The 18,792-nt window shown below is 40.8% G+C and overlaps 1 protein-coding gene across 1 annotated transcript in view; it reads right to left on the bottom strand.

The window, feature by feature from the left end:
• Window positions 1–1,056: 1,056 nt before the first annotated feature.
• LOC122562581 (choline transporter-like protein 1) overlaps window positions 1,057–18,792 on the bottom strand; it is a 76,551-nt gene continuing 58,815 nt past the window's right edge. The window contains exons 14-16 of the mRNA XM_043715544.2: window positions 12,241–12,477; window positions 7,760–7,825; window positions 1,057–4,557 (exon numbers count right to left, since the gene is read on the bottom strand). Coding sequence (XP_043571479.1) covers window positions 4,534–4,557; window positions 7,760–7,825; window positions 12,241–12,477 — 327 coding nt within the window. The 3' untranslated portion in view covers window positions 1,057–4,533. The remainder of the gene's footprint in view (window positions 4,558–7,759; window positions 7,826–12,240; window positions 12,478–18,792) is intronic.

Genomic DNA, 18,792 nt, shown 5'->3' with positions numbered 1-18,792 from the left:
GATGAAACATTATGTTAATTGAAGTTGACTGCATGAGTGAGAAACATCTTAACTGTTCACCCACTCCACTCCAGGGCAATTAGGTATGTGCAATAAATGATGGCCTAGCCAGTGATGCTCACACTCCCTTGAACAAATAATAAAAAATCTTCAATCTCCAAAATGACAAAGGATCACAATACATAAAATTTAAAGACTTTCATTTCTTGGTGGCTATTTATCACATGGGGCCAAGCTAAATTGAACTATGAAGCCATTCCTCAGTTGTTTGAACACAGAGCATTATAAATTAATTGCTGCTTAATCCTCAGCTCGAACAGGTTAATTGCCAAAGGTAAGTTAACATTAGCTGCCTTCCAAATGTTAGACTGGAGTTAAAGGTTGTGAGTAAACCAAGGTGGGAATAATAGATCATAAGTGTACAGTCAATCAAGATTTTCTCCCTTCAGAACAAGTCAACAAAATCTAGACAAAACTCAAATAAATAAACAAAAACTATTTGGGATAGCATCAAAAAAATTGATAGGTTTGGGGAAAATAAACTATAAAACTATTGACTGAGGCGTTAAAAATTTTGGAAAGGATCACCAACAGATCCATTAAAGAAGATAAATATAGAATATTAAATTCCACATGAATGCAGACTATTTTATACAACAATTCAAGTCTGTTTTAAGTATGCATCCTTCAATGTCATTTTGCCAGTTGTCAGACCCTATCAACTATTAACTTACACTAGAATACTGAAAGTGAAGATGCATTCCACTGCATTCATAAAGCTCATCTCAAAAGTCAAGTGGCTGAGCAATCCTATATCAGTACTAAATATTCTAAATTACTTTGCTCCAGTTACAATGTTTATAATTGCCTGGATTCAATTTGTCATCCTTTTAAGACACTAGGTATTGATTTCCATGCATTTACATGTCCAGTACCTCACTACAATCATTAACTGCTGAAAAGAATACAAGACTTTTGCACAGAGAAAAAGAAATCGTGCTACTGTTAAAATTATATATAATGGTTTGCACAGAATGAAGAGTCATTGAGCTCAGCCAATGATACAAACTGCTTTTATTAAAAAAATTAATATACAAATTTTATAAAGTGATACACGAATTGAACTGCATGATGTTAAAGCTCCAAGTGGAGGGCAAGTAAATGTTTCATTATACAAGACACCTTTCCAGCCAATGAGAAAAACAATTTGTATATAACACGTGAATTCTGTTGACAGAATCTGCCATTGGGACACTGAACATATCTTTCACCCTGAGCAATTTCCAACTATTTGGTTCAATAGCATGTTCTAGATGGTTTTACACATAGAAGACTTACCGTTACATGACAAATTATTGTATTTAAAATGGCAAAAGATAGCAAAGGTGGACTGGGTAACTAAGAAGAGTATAAAATACTTCATTGGCTGTAGCTGCAGGTTAGTTCTCATCTAAACTTGGCCTTTCTACTGGTGTATTTATTTGAAATGACAACTCACCAATGTAAACTGGGAATTCTCCACTGTGCAACTTTTATTTTTTAGAAAAAAAGCTTCCAATCGGAAACTTGTAATGAAACTCAGTTTTGGTCCTTTAAAACCCGAAAGTTACAAAACTGAAAAAATTCTGATTGTGTCATGACCCAAGAAATACTGTACACACCTGTCTCCACAAATGTGTTGTTCAAATGTTATCCCATTGTCTTTTGTTACAGAGGCTCTTAGGAAAACCAGATCTGGTGTACTATGTACACTTTTGGCCTTTTTTGCAAAAAGATAATAATTATACTAAAAGATGCTCACAGCTGGTTTCACTTCTCTCATTCTTGGGATGAAGGGATTATCTTCTAATGAAAGGTTGGACACGTTTAATATATACCGACTGGAGTTAAGAGGAACGAGAGATCTTAAGAAGATCATACTGAAATTTTCAAGATCCTAAGGGACTTCTCAGAGAGATTAACATGATGATGTTTCTCTTATGACAGAGATTTGAATCAGGTGCCACAGTGTGGAGTTCTCCTCTTAACAAAGCAGATAATTTTCTTTCAGCGAATTTATTTAAGGCAAAGTTAGATGGATTTGTGATTGACATAAAAGTCAAGGATTATGGAAGGCAGCCAGAAAAGTGAAGCTGAGATCATTATGAATCCACCATAATTATATTGAAGGCAGAGTAGGCTCAAAGGGGTCTAATTCTCCATTCTTGGCTTATGAACAGTGAAATCAACAACTAATCAAAACCTTATTACATTTGAAAGTAATAATTGTTGGTTTTCTAATGCCTACATTTGTACATGGATCCTTATAGTTCACTTTATATTTTATTTCATTTACCAGGAGCCAATTTTCAGGTTTGAATCATTAACTAAAATTAGGAGGAATTAGCAAGACGAACTAATTTGCCTTTAAATTCACCTAGCTCATAATTCATTCATAGTAGCAACCTCAACACATAACTTGACTGTAGCTCTCTAATGCTTCAGTCAAACTGGCAATGCTGGCAGAAGTAACATCAGACACTCAGCACAGCAAGATGGAGAAAAAAAAACGAGGAATGAACCAACAGTTATGAAATGGCTGGAATTAAAACCAGAGGACAAAATCTACAGACCTATATGGTCCCATTGCCCAAAATGGGTGACATGGCAGCATGATGGCTGTGGTTAGCACTGCTGCCTCACAGCACCAGCATCCCAGGTTCAAATCCAGCCTTGGGCAACTGTCTGTGTGGAGTTTGCACATTCTCCCCGTGTCTGCGTGGGTTTCCTCCGGGTGTTCCGGTTTCCTCCCACAGTCCAAAGATGTGCAGGGTCAGGTGAATTGCCCATGCTAAATTGCCTGTAGTGTTAGGTGCATTAGTCAGAGGGTCGGTGTGGACTGGTAGGGCTGAAGGGCTTGTTTCCACATTGTAAGGAATCTAATCGAAATCTAAAGAAAGCCATCAAAGATATCTACCTCCTATCAATTGTGTAGCACATGCCACTTTCCTCACTCAAAGCTCAAGGAAGAGGGGACTGAGTCTGTTCAACACTGATGCTCAGATTTAACAAATTAAACCAGATTTAATTCCTGGTTAGCTCCACTGCCAGTCTCAAAGCCTTATTTACAGAAAAAGTAACTCTGATAGTGCAAGAGAAACACAAAGACCTGGAAGTTCTACATAGTTGAACTTAGTGATAGTAGGGTTTGTCAAACCTTTAGGAATATTTTACTGCATGACTCCAAATAGCAAAATATTTCATAGAATGCGAGAACATAAATGCCATCTAATGTCAACATCCACTTATTGGTTGGCCAGTTCATCTATGTTAGTGAGCATGGTCATCACTCCACAACCAACATGGCCAACTAACTCACCCTAAACCCAATAACCACATGTGACCTTTCCCTGTGTCACAATGTGTAAAACCTACTTAAAAATAGCGAAAAAAGATTTCTCCAATGAAGATGGCCCTAAACCTTATAATTAAAACTCCTCTTCAGTTTGATCTACCAATTTTCTTCTTCCCCAGCATTCCGCAGGCAGACAATCTCCTGCACTACACCCAGCTAAAATAGGTTGTTTGTACGGGAACTTATGAACATCAGTGCATAGTTACTGTGGCAAGATGCATCACAACAGCTCTAACCCTAGTCAGCTTCCCTGTAATGCATTTCTTAGGGAAATCCTGATGACAACCATGCATCAAAACCCTGAGCAACTTTCACTTCTCGGATTCGGAGGGAATGGGAGCAAATCTTCTCAGGCCAGCTCATGCGACTGAGGCTAAATAATGAACTTCCAGAGCCCGCTAGTCATCCATACACGCTGGAGGAACCCTAGTTAGGTGGTTTTTAAAAGTTGCACATTGGAAAATGATTGCCACATTTCACCCCATTCAAGTGAAGTTTATGCACATGCTACTTTGACTCTAATTTTGCATTAAGTCACCTGCCCACTTTAAACGATCCTACAGTTCTACTAGTTTGCCTGACAAGTTCCTGAAAAGGATGACATTTTTATCCTGAGCTTTTTAGTACAGTAATTCCATTAGGAATGTAGCAACAGGACAGAAAAGCTGCACAGCCGTAAGAGAGACTATTTACAATATCATTATGCCATTCATAATAATCAGTACTGCTGCGCTGCTGTTTTACAAAATATTCTGCAAGAAATACTTATAAAGAATACAAGCACATGTTTTATAATACCTACAAAGCATAATATATAGTGTCTATAGTGTTACAAAAGATTCATCCATAAGAGATTGGATAGTTGAGCATTATCTAGTTACATGATTATTTTTAGGCCAGGCAACTAAAACCAAACCTGCTTTCAACAGGTTCCATATTTATGCAAATTGGCAATATTTCTGTTAGAAATAAAATAAAAATCTTACAAGCAAGTTTTAAATTCTTTTTCTTAAAAAAAAAGCACATTTGTGATCTGTTGTACTCCCCTTCCCCTTAGAGGTTATTAGGGATTCACACAAAAATGCAATTTGTAAAGCCCTGTGTTGTTTTACCCGCTATTTTCCAGCGATTTGCCATAATCAAGCGTTGTCATCTCCAGAGGTCTAGAAGAAACAAACAGTAGTACAGTGCAATCTCAGAACACATGAACTAAATGATTAATATTTGTTTCTGCTTGAAGTTCAAGTATCCCTTTTATTTTTGGCTTATTTAATCATAAATTAAAATCTTAAGTGCATCTCACTTCGATTATAGACTTCACAAAGTTTTAAAGCATTTTTGCAAGCCACTCCAGGTAATTTGGATATCAATACATTTTTGTTTCTGTTCACAAAGATGATGGGACGTTTATTTTAAATTATACATGTGGCTTACATTTAGCTGTCAAGAGTGTGGTGCTGGAAAAGCACAGCAGGTCAGGCAGCATCTGAGGAGCAGAAGAATCAACATTTCAGGCATTAGCCTTTCATCAGGATGAAGGTCTTATGCCCGAAATGTTGATTCTCCTGCTGTGGTTTTTCAGCACCACACTCTCGACTCTGATCTCTAGCATCTGCAGTCCTCACTTTCTCCTAGATTACCTTTAGCTATATGCCAGCATTTTATTCACTTGAACAGTCAGATCAATTATTTGCACAATTATGATTTGCTTGTTTTTATTAGAAATAAGGTAATGAAGCCTGTAGAGTTTGACCCTTTGAAACAATGCAAAAACAAATATACAATCCTAATCCTTATTGTTTTTAGAATATGCTGAAGAAGGGGAACTTGCATTTATATAATGACTTCCATCACCATTGGATGTCTTAAAATGCATTACAGCTTTTCCTCTACAATGTTTCTCACGTGTAAAGACAAACCATACAAACTATTCCCCTCAAAATGGAAGCGATACATTTCAGTCACTGAAGGACTCAGATCTGCCAATATTTAAATTACAAATTTGATTAGTGATATCCTATGTCTCACCAGCCATTTACTTGCCCCTCAATGGAGTAGATTGTCACTTTGTTTGATTGGCAAGCTTTAAATTTATTGATTAGTCTTCTGCAATCGCTTCACAACCATTCACTGAGAATTACCTGAAGGAACTACCTGCCTAAAGGAAATCACTGAACACTACTGATCAGACAGAGACTTCACTTTACTGTAAAAGTGTAACCCACATTGATCTACGTCAATGTTGATGTTCCTGCATCAATTTGCCAATGATAAGGATATTTCAACATTTCATTGATGTTGGGAACTGAGCACTCCAATACCATCAGTACGTTATTGGACAGGCTGAGATCAAGATTGTTAGATGGAGAACAATAGGCAGTATGAGTAACTAAAGGGATTTAGACCATCATGCGGTAGTTGATAGAACCCTGCTTCAGAGTTGTAATGTTGTGTGTTCAATCCTGTGGGGGGAGTCCAGAACTAGAGGGCATAGGTTTAGGGTGAGAGGGAAAAAGTTTAAAACCTAAAAAACCTAAGGGGAAACTTTTTCATGTAGACGGCGGTGCATGTATGGAATGAGTTGCCAGAGGAAGTGGTGGAGGCTGGTACAATTACAACAGTTAAAAGGCATCTGGAGGGTATATGTATAGGAAGGGTTTAGATGGATAAGGGCCAAGTGTTGGAAAATGGGAATACATTTTTTTAGGATATCTGGTCAGTATGGATGAGTTGGACCAAAGGGCCTGTTTCCGTGCTGTACATTTCTAGAACTCTATGACTAAAATAGAGGCTTGTGCTTTAGTGCAGTGCTGAGGGAGTGCTACACTGTGAAAGTCACAATCCATTGGGAAAGAAGTTAAACCCAGTCCCCATCCAGTCTCTCGGGTAAACTTGACACTATTTTGAAAAGCATATGAATTCTAGCTAAAATGTATTCATTAACAAATATCACTAAAACTGGCCACTTCTACATTCTGGTCAGACACAAATTGCCTGACACGTTTCCCACAGAACAGTCATCAAAATTCAAAATCACTTCATTGGTTGTAAAGTATTTGAATGGTACAAATAATTTGGAAGATACTTTATATATGCAAGTTGTCCTTTCTTCAAGAAATAATTTATCAAGTGCTCAAGCAAGATGCTTTTGTCTGCAGATGTATTTTAAAACAAGCCAGCAAAACAGGTATACTTGCACAGAGTATAAATCTGTCCACAAAACATTATGCACAACACAGTAACATGCAATATAAAAGCTGAAATGTTAAAGAAAAAAATGTCAAGGGAGGATGGAAACAAATTTGCTGCTTCACTTGCAACACAAAAACCAATACTGTAAAAAGGTGAAAGCTAGCTGAAACAAGCAAAGGAAATGTAGCTCAGTTATTGCACAGTTCCAGAATAAATTGACAATTCCATTGTAACTGTTTAGTGATGAGAAATGTCCACAGAGAGATTTTAAAGTGTCATCATTTGAAGGTAACAACTTTGTCCAAAGTATGATCTTGCGTTGTCATTCCAGACTTTTGAAAATTTGCAATTACCTACACGCAGTATTATATCTAACAAAAGCTGACAAAATGAAACCAAACCAGATCACAAAACATCCTGCTTGCAAGCATTACATGCTGTGTTTTGGTGTATCCTGGAGATGATTGAACCTGAATAAATCTATCTTAAGTGACAAAGAACACTTGTGCCAATTAAAACTAGGAAATATATTACCAGCAGTGAACTCCTTACAAAGTGGAGCATTTGTCAATCTGCATGAATAAGGTTCAACCCACACTCAGCACTGATGCATCTAGAATCACCTACTTGTTTAACTTTTGTTAGGTCTTGATAAGGCTACCGGATGCCACGCTGCACGGCAAAAACATGCCAGGGAGGTACAGCTGATAGCGGGAATATGCCTCTTTGAAAAAGTCTCTCTCTAGCTGATCACAGAAATTAATATTGGGTCAGCATATGATGTTGGAAATAACAAATTGTGCAGGGAAGGCTATTAACAGTGAAGACAATGTATGTCACAAGAATCAATTTGCATATTTGGTTTAAAAAAAAAGTCTTCACTTCCTTACTGTGTGTCATAATCAGAGACTGTGTAGGATATGCACATTTCCAAAAGTCTAACTGCTATGGTCCACAGTTTCTGCTAACTGCTACTACAGACTGAGCACGAAACAAGCAAAGTAATTCTCCTATCCAGTTGATTGGCAAATAAAGAAACAGAAACAGCAGGACATCTTGAGTGATACACAAAGCAAAGACTTCACCAGAGTGAGACCAGTCTACAAAGACAGAAAGAGACAGATAGTAACAGTGAAATTCCTGGAGGATGGCCGACTCTTCACTGGCACCTACCATTGATTTCATCTCCGCTCCACGCCCACCTGAACGCATTGCTTTCCTGCTGTCATCCATGAATTCCTGAAACAGGAACAAGAGAATGCAATGAAGTCAAAGATGTTGCTCAGAATCAGTAAAACTTGGCACTTCAAGCTTGTACAACAGTGGTCAACCTCCATTACCAAGGATAGTGGTGGGGGAGGTGCAGATTAGTAGTATTAAGAAATCAAAGATGTAACTACACACCCCATGGACATGCTGTATTAGTGAGTACAGTGGATTCTTTCTGGATTATTTATTTTTGGAGAGATGTCTCTTGATTAAACTTAAAATATAAGCCACAGCTATTAATTTAATCTGGGACAGTGTTTGTAGAGGAATAAGATGGTGTTATTTTCTGGGTCTGTAGATTGTGAAGGAGCAAAAATGACCTTTGCAATGATATGTATTTCTTGTCAGATGTGGGAGTTTAAAGAGAGTTTAAGGGTTACTGCGGATTATATCTGCCATAAATGCTGTTTGATGCGAATCTTATCAGATCGAGTGGATCTGTTGGAGAGACAGATAGAAGCGATGAGGAATTTGCAACAGCAACAGTATGTGATGGATGGCAGTTATAGGAAGGGGGAAAGTCTCAGATACAGTCACATAGATGGGTTAACTCCAGGAAGGGTAAGAGAGATAGGCAGCTAGTGCAGGAGTCTTTTGTAGATATACCCATTTCAAACAGGTATGCTGTTTTGGAAAATGTGAGGGATTCTCAGGGGAACGTAGCATGAACAGCCAAGTTTCTGGTATTGAGACTGGCTCTAATCCAACGAGGGGTACGTCGGCTTCCAAGAGATCAATTCTGTTAGGGGATTCTGTAGTCAGAGGTACAGACAGATGTTTCTGTGGCCAGCAGAGAAAAAGCAGAATGGTGTGTTGTTTCCCTGGTGCCAGAAGCAAGGATGTCTCAGAGAGGGTGCAGAATGTTCTCAGGGGGGAAGAGGGGCCAGCAGGAGGTCATTGTCCACTTTGAAACCAACGACATAGGAAGGGAAAAGGTTGAGACTCTGAAGGGAGATTACAGAGAGTTAGGTAGAATTTTAAAAAGGAGGTCCTCAAGTGTAGTAATATCTGGATTACTCCCAGTGCTATGAGCTAGTGAGGGCAAGACTAGGAGGATAGAGCAGATGAATGCATGGCTGAGGAGCTGGTGTATGGGAGAAGGATTCACATTTTTGGATCATTGGAATCTCTTTTGGGGTAGAAGTGACCTGTATAAGAAGGACGGATTGCACCTAAATTGGAAGGGGACTAATATACTGAAAGGGAAGTATGCTAGAACTGCTTGGAAGGATTTAAACTACTAAGGTGGGGGGGCTGGGACCAGGGAGATAGTGAGGAAAGAGATCGATCTGAGACGGGTACAGCTGAGAACAGAAGTGATTCAAAACAGTCAGGGCAGGCAGGGACAAGGTAGGACTAATAAATTAAACTGCACTTATTTCAATGCAAGGGGCCTAACAGGGAAGGCAGATGAACTCAGGGCATGGTTAGAAACATCGGACGGGGATATCATAGCAAATACAGAAACATGGCTCAGGGATGGGCAGGACTGGCAACTTAATGTTCCAGGATACAAATGCTACAGGAAGGATAGAAAGAAAGACAAGAGAGGAGGGGGAGTGGCATTTTTGATAAGGGATAGCATTACAGCTGTGCTGAGGGAGGATATTCCTGGAAATACATTCAGGGAAATTATTTGGGTGGAACTGAGAAATAAGAAAGGGATGATCACCTTATTGGGATTGTATTATAGATCCCCCAATAGTTAGAGGGAAATTGAGATACAAACTTGTAAGGAGATCTCAGCTATCTGTAAGAATAATAGAGTAGTTATGGTAGGGGATTTTAACTTTCCAAACATCGACTGGGACTGCCAGAGTGTTAAAGGTTTAGATGGAGAGGAATTTCTTAAGTGCATACAAGACAATTTTCTGATTCAGCATATGGATGTACCTACTAGAGAAGGTGCAAAACTTGACCTATTCTTGGGAAATAAGGCAGGGCAGGTGACTGAGGTGTCAGTGGGGGAGCACTTTGGGGCCAGCGACCATAGTTCTATTCGTTTTAAAATAGTGATGGAAAAGGATAGACCAGATCTAAAAGTTGAAGTTCTAAATTGGAGAAAGGCCAATTTTGACGGTATTAGGCAAGAACTTTCGAAAGCTGATTGGAGGCAGATGTTCGCAGGTAAAGGGATGGCTAGAAAATGGGAAGCCTTCAGAAATGAGATAACAAGAATCCAGAGAAAGTACATTCCTGTCAGGCTGAAAGGGAAGGCTGGTAGATAGAGGGAATGCTGGATGACTAAAGAAATTGAGGGTTTTGTTAAGAAAACGAAGGAAGCATATGTCAGGTACAGACAGGATAGATCGAGTGAATCCTTAGAAGAGCATAAAGAAAGTCGGGAAATCAGGAGGGAAAAATGGGGACATGAGATAGCTTTGGCAAATAGAATTAAGAAGAACCCAAAGGGTTTTTACAAATATATTAAGGACAAAAGGGTAACTAGGGAGAGAATAGGGCCCCTCAAAGATCAGCAAGGCGGACTTTGTGTGGAGCCACAGAAAATGGGGGAGATACTAAATGAATATTTTGCATCAGTATTTACTGTGGAAAAGGATATGGAAGATCTAGACTGTAGGGAAATAGATGGTGACATCTTGCAAAATGGCCAGATTACAAAGGAGAAAGTGCTGGATGTCTTGAAACGGTTAAATGTGGATAAATCCCCAGGACCTGATCAGGTGTACCCGACAACTCTGTGGGAAGCTAGAGAAGTGATTGCTGGGCCTCTTGCTCAGATATTTGTATCATCGATAGTCGCAGGTGAGGTGCTGGAAGACTGGAGGTTGGCAACCATGGTGCCACTGTTTAAGAAGGGCGGTAAAGACAAACCAGGGAACTATAGACCGGTGAGCCTGACCTCAGCGGTGGGCAAGTTGTTGGAGGGAATCCTGAGGGACAAGATGTACATGTATTTGGAAAGGCAAGGACTGATTAGGGATAGTCAACATAGTTTTGTGCGTTGAAATTATGTCTCACAAACTTGATTGAGTTTTTTGAAGAAGTAACAAAGAAGATTGATGAGGGCAGAGCAGTAGATGTGATCTATATGGACTTCAGTAAGGCGTTCAACAAGGTTCCCCATTGGGAGACTGATTAGCAAGGTTAGATCTCATGGAATACAGGGAGAACTCGCCATTTGGATACAGAACTGGCTCAAAGGTAGAAGACAGAGGGTGGTGGTGGAGGGTTGTTTTTCAAACTGGAGGTCTGTGACCAGTGGAGTGCCACAAGGATCGGTGCTGGGTCCTCTACTTTCTGTCATTCACATAAATGATTTGGATGCGAGCATAAGAGGTACAGTTAGTAAGTTTGCAGATGACACCAAAATTGGAGGTGTAGTAGACAGCAAAGAGGGTTACCTCAGATTACAACAGGATCTGGACAGATGGGCCAATGGGCTGAGAAGTGGCAGATGGAGTTTAATTCAGATAAATGCGAAGTGCTGCATTTTGGGAAAGCAAATCTTAGCAGGACTTATACACTTAATGGTAAGGTCCTAGGGAGTGTTGCTGAACAAAGAGACATTGGAGTGCAGGTTCATAGCTCCTTGAAAGTGGAGTCGTAGGTAGATAGGATAGTGAAGAAGGCATTTGGTATGTTTTCCTTTATTGGTCAGAGTATTCAGTACAGGAGTTGGGAGGTCATGTTGCAGCTGTGCAGGACATTGGTTAGACCACTGTTGGGATATTGCATGCAATTCTAGTCTCCTTCCTCTCGCAAACATGTTGTGAAACTTGAAAAGGTTCAGAAGAGATTTACAAGGATGTTGCCAGGGTTGGAGGATTTGAGCTATAGGGAGAGGCTGAACAGGCTAGGGCGTCGGAGGCTGAGGGGTGACCTTATAGAGGTTTACAAAATTATGAGGGGATAGGATAAATAGACAAAATCTTTTCCCTGGGGTGTGGGAGTCCAGAACTAGACGGCATAGGTTTAAGGTGAGAGGGGAAAGATATAATAGAGACCTAAGGGGCAACTTTTTCACGCAGAGGGTGGTCCGTGTATGGAATGAGCTGCCAGAGGATGTGGTGGAGGCTGGTACAATTGCAACATTTGAGAGGCATTTGGATGGGTATATGAATAGGAAGGGTTTGGAGGGATATGGGCCGAGGGCTGGCAGGTGGGACTAGATTGGGTTGGGATATCTGGTCGGCATGGGCAGGTTGGACCGAAGGGTCTGTTTCCATGCTGTACATCTCTATGGCTCTCTGACATATCAAGATCTACATACTGGTTGGCACATTACAGGCACATGTCCATGATATCCCACCATACAGCAAGATCCTGATCTTAACCCACCAATAAATTTTCCCAGCTTACTGCCAAATTAACCCATTGGTAAATTATTTCCTTTAAATTCTAAAGGATTCTCTGTTACTTACCATTAAACTTTTATCCATGTAATACTCGCGTCCAGGAGTCCCATCATTTTGTTTGGAGTCAACCGCAAAGCAGAGGAAAAGAACATCCACCACCATCTCATACGTGGACAAGAAGCAGTGTGACACAAAGAAGGCAAATAGGCAAATAATGATGAGTGGTAGCACCCACACAGTGTAATCACGTTGGTGATTGAGCAGCACGATCCCAATAAACCCTGTGATTAACACTATAAGCACCTGAAAGGTGAAAGAAAAAGCATGATAAGTTATTTAATGAGATCAGAAGAAAGTGCAGAAAGAATACACACATTTTATAAAGTTTCGATAACTGACAACTACTTTCTCAGCACAAATGTGCCAGAAGACTATGAGATCCAACAAGACAAAATCTAACTGTCACTCTTGACATTCACAGACATTACCACCCCCCACCATCAAAATCCTGGGAGCTACCACTGACCAAATCAGAACTGCTTTAACCATATAGAAAAGCAGGGCAGAGGCTGAAAACTCTGCAGTGAGTAACTCACCTCTTTTCTCTTCAAATCCTCTGCATGATCTACAAGGCACAAATCAGGAGTATGGTGGAATATTCCTCACTTGCCTGCATGACAGCAGCTCAAATAACACTCAGGAAGCTCAAAATCATCCAAGACAAAGCAATCCATTTGATTAGTAACCCTCCTGCGACATTCTACATTCATTCCCTATAGACTGATGAACACTGGCAGCAGTGTGTGCCATCTAGAAGACTAACTGCAACAACTCACCAAGGCTCCTCAGACTGCACCTTCCAAACCAGTGACCTCTATCACCCAAAGGACAAGAGCAGCACACACATGAGAACATCAATGTCTGCAAGATCCCCTCCTAGTCACACACTATCCTGATTGGAAATTATCTTGCTGTTTGTTTACTATTGCTGGGTTGAACTGTTGAAATTCTCTGCCAGACAGAACGTTGGGCTCCCTACCCTACTACACATCCCCACTCCCCCCACAGACCCACAATGAACTACAGAAGTTCAAGCGGGCAATTCACCGCCACCTTCTGCAGGGTAATTCAGGATGGGCAATAATTACTGACCCAGTCAGAAATTTCCATGCCCAATGAATGACTTGAAAAAATCTTTTCTTTTTTGCTGCATGCTCCATAATGTGGAGGTAGTTGCATATGCACAGTTAAGGCAAATAAAATCTCCAAAATTCTTTTGCAAAACACATAAATCTATAGATGAGGCACAAGTTGCTCAATAAAATAGCTGCAAGAGTGACAAAACATTTTTTTTAAGTGCAAATAATCAGCCACAGATATCATGTATCAAATTAAGTGGCTCTTTAGAGATAATTACAAAATTAATGCCCGTTTCAAAAATGCTAATGGAGAATCGAGGTTCTGCTTACGATTTTAAAGAGATTATTAAATCTCATTTTATGTTGTATCTGAGTGAAGTTAAAGTTACCAAATCCTCTACTGATGCCTATGTTACCTCATCATCCTTCAGTTGGGTGTGGCGATGACCGAGTGGCACGATGGTTAGATTATTAACCCAAAAACTCAGCTATTGCTCTGGCAGGTGGTGGAATTTGAATTCAGTTTAAAAAAAACTGGAATTAAGAGTCTACTGATGACCACAAAAACATTGCCAATTGTTGGAAAAACCCATCTGTTCATTGATAGGCCTCTGGAACCAGGGAAAGATATCTGCCATTGTCAGATAGGCACAATTGATATTGCTTGTTCAAGGAGCAACTATTGAGTGTCTTTGATAAGTATGTACCTGTCAGGCAGGGAGGAAAGGGTCATGTGAGGGAACCGTGGTTTAATAAGGAATTGGAATCCCTTGTTAAATGGAAGAGGGCGGCCTATGTAAAGATGAGGCGTGAAGGTTCAATTGGGGCGATTGAGAGTTATAAGGTAGCCAGAAAGGATCTGAAAAGAGAACTAAGAGTAGCAAGGAGGGGACATGAAAAGTCCTTAGTTGGTAGGATTAGGGAAAACCCTAAGGCTTTCTATAGGTATGTCAGCAATAAAAGAATGACTAGGGTAGGGATAGGTCCAGTCAAGGATAGTAGTGGGAAGTTGCGTGTGGAGGCTGACGAGATTGGGGAGACACTGAATGAATACTTTTCGTCAGTATTCACTGAGGAACAGGACATTGTTGCCGATGTGAATATTGAGTCACAATTAATTAGAATGGATGGCTTTGAGGTATGTAGGGAAGAGGTGTTGGAAATTCTGGAAAGGGTGAAAATAGATAAGTCCCCTGGGCCTGATGGCATTTATCCTAGGATTCTCTGGGAAGCAAGGGAGGAGATTGCAGAGCCATTGGCCTTGATTTTTATGTCCTCGTTGTCTACAGGAATAGTGCCAGAAGACTGGAGGATAGCAAATGTGGTTCCCTTGTTCAAGAAGGGGAGTAGGGATAACCCTAGTAACTACAGGATGGTGAGTCTCACTTCTGTTGTGGGCAAAGTCTTAGAGAGAATTGTAAGGGATAGGATTTATGAACATCTGGATAGGAATAATGTGATCAAGGATAGTCAGCATGGTTTTGTGAAGGGCAGGTCGTGCCTCACAAACCTTATTGAATTCTTTGAGAAGGTGACTAAAGAGGTAGATGAGGGTAAAGCGGTAGATGTGGTGTATATGGATTTTAGTAAGGCATTTGATAAGGTTCCCCATGGTAGGCTACTGCAAAAAATACAGAGGTATGGCATTGAGGATGAGTTGGAGGTTTGGATTAGGAATTGGCTGGCTGGAAGAAGACAGAAGGTAGTAGTTGATGGTAAAGGTTCATCTTGGAGTGCAGTTACTAGCGGTGTTCCGCAAAGATCTGTTTTGGGACCATTGCTGTTTGTCATTTTTATAAATGACCTGGAGGAGGGGCTAGAAGGTTGGGTGAGCAAGTTTGCGGATGATACGAAAGTCGGTGGAGTTGTTGACAGTGAGAAAGGATGTATCAGGTTACAGCGGGATATAGATAAGTTGCAGAGCTGGCCAGAAAGGTGGCAAATACAGTTCAATGTAGGTAAGTGTGAGGTGATTCACTTTGGTAAGAGTAACAAGAAGATGGGGTACTGGGCTAATGGTCGGATACTTGGTAGTGTGGATGAGCAGAGGGATCTTGGTGTCCATGTACACAGATTTCTGAAAGTTGCCACCCAGGTAAATAGTGCGGTGAAGAAGGCATATGGCGTACTGGCTTTTATTGGTAGAGGAATTGAGTTCCAGAGCCCTGAGGTCATGTTGCAGTTGTATAAGACTCTGGTGCGGCCGCATCTGGAATATTGTGTGCAGTTTTGGTCGCCATACTATAGGAAGGATGTGGAGGCATTGGAACGGGTGCAGAGGAGGTTTACCAGGATGTTGCCTGGTATGGTAGGAAGATCATATAAGGAAAGGCTGAGGCACTTGGGGCTGTTTTCATTGGAGAAAAGAAGGTTTAGGGGTGACTTGATAGAGGTGTACAAGATGATTAGGGGTTTAGATAGGGTTGACCATGAGAACCTTTTTCCACGTATGGAGTCAGCTATTACGAGGGGGCATAGCTTTAAATTAAGGGGTGGTAGGTATAGGACAGATGTTAGGGGTAGATTCTTTACTCAGCGAGTCGTGAATTCATGGAATGCCCTGCCAGTAGCAGTGGTGGACTCTCCCTCTTTATGGGCATTTAAACAGGCATTGGATAGGCATATGGAGGATAGTGGGCTAGTGTAGGTTAGGTGGGCTTGGATCGGCGCAACATCGAGGGCCAAAGGGCCTGTACTGCGCTGTATTTTTCTATGTTCTATATCACCTGGTGTGGCCTACGTGAGACTCCAGACCCACAGTAATACGGTTGACTTTCAATTGCCTTTTGAAATGGCATGACTAACAAACTGTTCAGTTGTAACAATCCATACAAGGTCTTAAAGAAATGAAACTGGACAGATCACCTGGCATCGGCCTAAGCACTTGAAAGACAACGGCAGAAACAGCCCTGTTGACCCTGCAAAGTCCTCCTCACTAACAGCTGGGGGCTAATGCCAAAATTGGGAGAGTTGTCTTACAGACTCGCCAAGCCTGACATAGTTGCATTCCCTCCTTAATAGTGTTGTGGGTCAATCCACAATAGGTGGACTGCAGCAGTTCAAGCAGACAGTTCCCCACCACTTTCTTAGGGGCAACTCAGGTTGGGTATAAAATGCTGGCAGCCAGCGACGCCCACATCCCACAAATGAATACATTTTTTAAAAAAGTTAAGATCCTCAATAATTTCTGGTGAACATAGTAAACTCAAGAAAGTTGCATTATTTCTCTGGTAACAGCGCTATAAACTCAAGACCCCATATTATGAAGCAGTACAAAGCGTAAGATTGCAAAAAGATGGTAGCTGTTATGTCTCACTGAGGCAATGTGCTGCCAATTAAGCCCCACAATTCCCAAGAGAACAACGCCTATTTTGAGATGATAGGGAGCAAAATGGATAAAGATGATTTTCAATATTAATGTTCGTAACAATGAGAAGACTAAAAATTATCTTCCGTATACCCTTTTAGAAAATATTCCACATTAGCATTCATGAGAGTGAATTTTCTTTTCAATTAGTTATAGTATTCACGTTCTGAAGAACGATCACTGGGCTCAAAATGTTAACTCTGCTTCTGATCCACAGTTGCTGCTGGACTTACTGAGTTTCTCCAGCAGTTTCTGTATTTGTTGCAACATTACTGTCTTTTCTTCTTTCAAGTACATTTAGCCCTTTTTTGCATTAACATTCTAAATGACTGTCATATGCACCACAATGCAAAGTAATGTCCATTAATCTTCTCATCTGGCCTTTCAGAAAAACATCAAACAAAGTCAACCAGCAACTTGTGAGCACTGAAATGCTCTGCTCCCAATCAGCATGCAAAATTTAATCCTCAATGTTGCCTGACCATAACTCATTTCCTTAACTGCTGTATTGTGTAAACCATGGTGAAGTCATCAAACATGAACAGAAGGATAAATTTATTCCATAGGCCATGATACCGCAAACAGACGTAGACATTTTGTATCACTTTCCTAGGTGGAGAGGGATGAATAAAGCAGACCATCATAACTCCACAGAAACTAGGAGCAGGAGTAGGCCATTCAGCCCTTTGAGCCTGCTCTGCATTCAATGTGATCATGGCTGATCTCCTATCTCAATGTCACATTCCCTATTTTCCTCTATACCCCCTGAAACCTTCAATATCTGAAACTTTCTCTTTTTCTTCAATATGCTCAGTGATCTAGCCTCCACAGTGTCTGTAGCAGTGAATTCAACAGGCCGTCAACCTCCCGAGAGAAATGCTTCCTCATCGCTAAACCTAAATGGTCTACACCATATCTTAACACTGTGACCCCGGTTCTAGACTCCCCAGCCAGGAGAAACATCTTTCTTGTATCTTGACTGTCCATCCCGAGTGGAATTTTTTTACATTTCAATCAGGTCCCCGCTCTTTCTTCCAAACTCTAGTGAGTACAGACCCAGTTGAACCAATCTCTCTTCATTTGACAGTCCGACCATTCCAAATATCCGCCGAGTAAATTTTCGCTGCACTCCCTCTATGGCAAGTTTATCATCCCTTAGACAAGGAGAGCAAAGCTGCATACAGCAATCCAGATTCGGTCTTACCAAGGCCATGTATAGCTGCAGAAAGGCATCCCAACTTCAGAACTTAAATTCACTTGCAATTAAGGTCAATATACTGTTTGCCTTCCTAACTGCTTGCTGCACCTGTCTGTTTACTTTCCATTATACATCCACATTTCCCAATATACCACCATTTACATAACACACTGCCTTTTTGATTTTCACACCAAAGTGTATAACTGCACATTTATCCACGAGACTGCACCTGACATGCCTCAACACACACATTCACTTCTCTAGATTGCCCTAACGCCTCCTTGCATCCTCCGCATAAAAAAAAAGAGGTTTGGATTATGCATTATCATTAGTAGAGTTGAAAATATTGCATTTGGTTTCCTCCTCCAAGTTACTTACATATATTGTGAATAGCTGGGGCCCAAGCACTGATCGTAAAGGTACATGACTAATTAATGCCTGTCACCACATAAAAGATCCATTTGTTGACAAAAAAAAAACAAAGTTTCTGGAAAAGCTCAGCAGGTCTGGCAATATCTGTGACGAGAAATCAAAGTTAACATTTCAGGTCTGGTGACCCTTCCTCAGAACTGATGGTAGCTAGGAAAGTGTCGCTTTATATGCAGATAACAAGGCCTGGTGTATGTGGTAGGGGACTAGGACATGGGGAAATTCAGGTCCTAAAATTAATGAACTCAATATTGAGTCTAAGGGCTGCAGGCTCCCAAAATGGAAAAGGAGGTGCTGTTCTTCCAGCTTGTGCTGAGCTTCGCTGGAGCACTGCAGCAAGCCTGAGACAGAGGTGTTGGCCAAGGAACAGGGTGGTGTATTAAAGGGGCAGGCAACTGGAAGCTCAGGGTCTTTTTTGCAGGCAGAACATAGATATTCTGCAAAGTAGTCACCCAGTTTAAGCTTCATTTCCCCAATGTAGAGGA

Source organism: Chiloscyllium plagiosum, unplaced genomic scaffold, assembly GCF_037043375.1.
Source record: "Chiloscyllium plagiosum isolate Xiang-an unplaced genomic scaffold, Cpla_swu_hap1 HiC_scaffold_2, whole genome shotgun sequence".
NCBI lineage: Eukaryota > Metazoa > Chordata > Chondrichthyes > Orectolobiformes > Hemiscylliidae > Chiloscyllium > Chiloscyllium plagiosum.
This window is presented reverse-complemented; position numbering and strand designations above follow the sequence as displayed.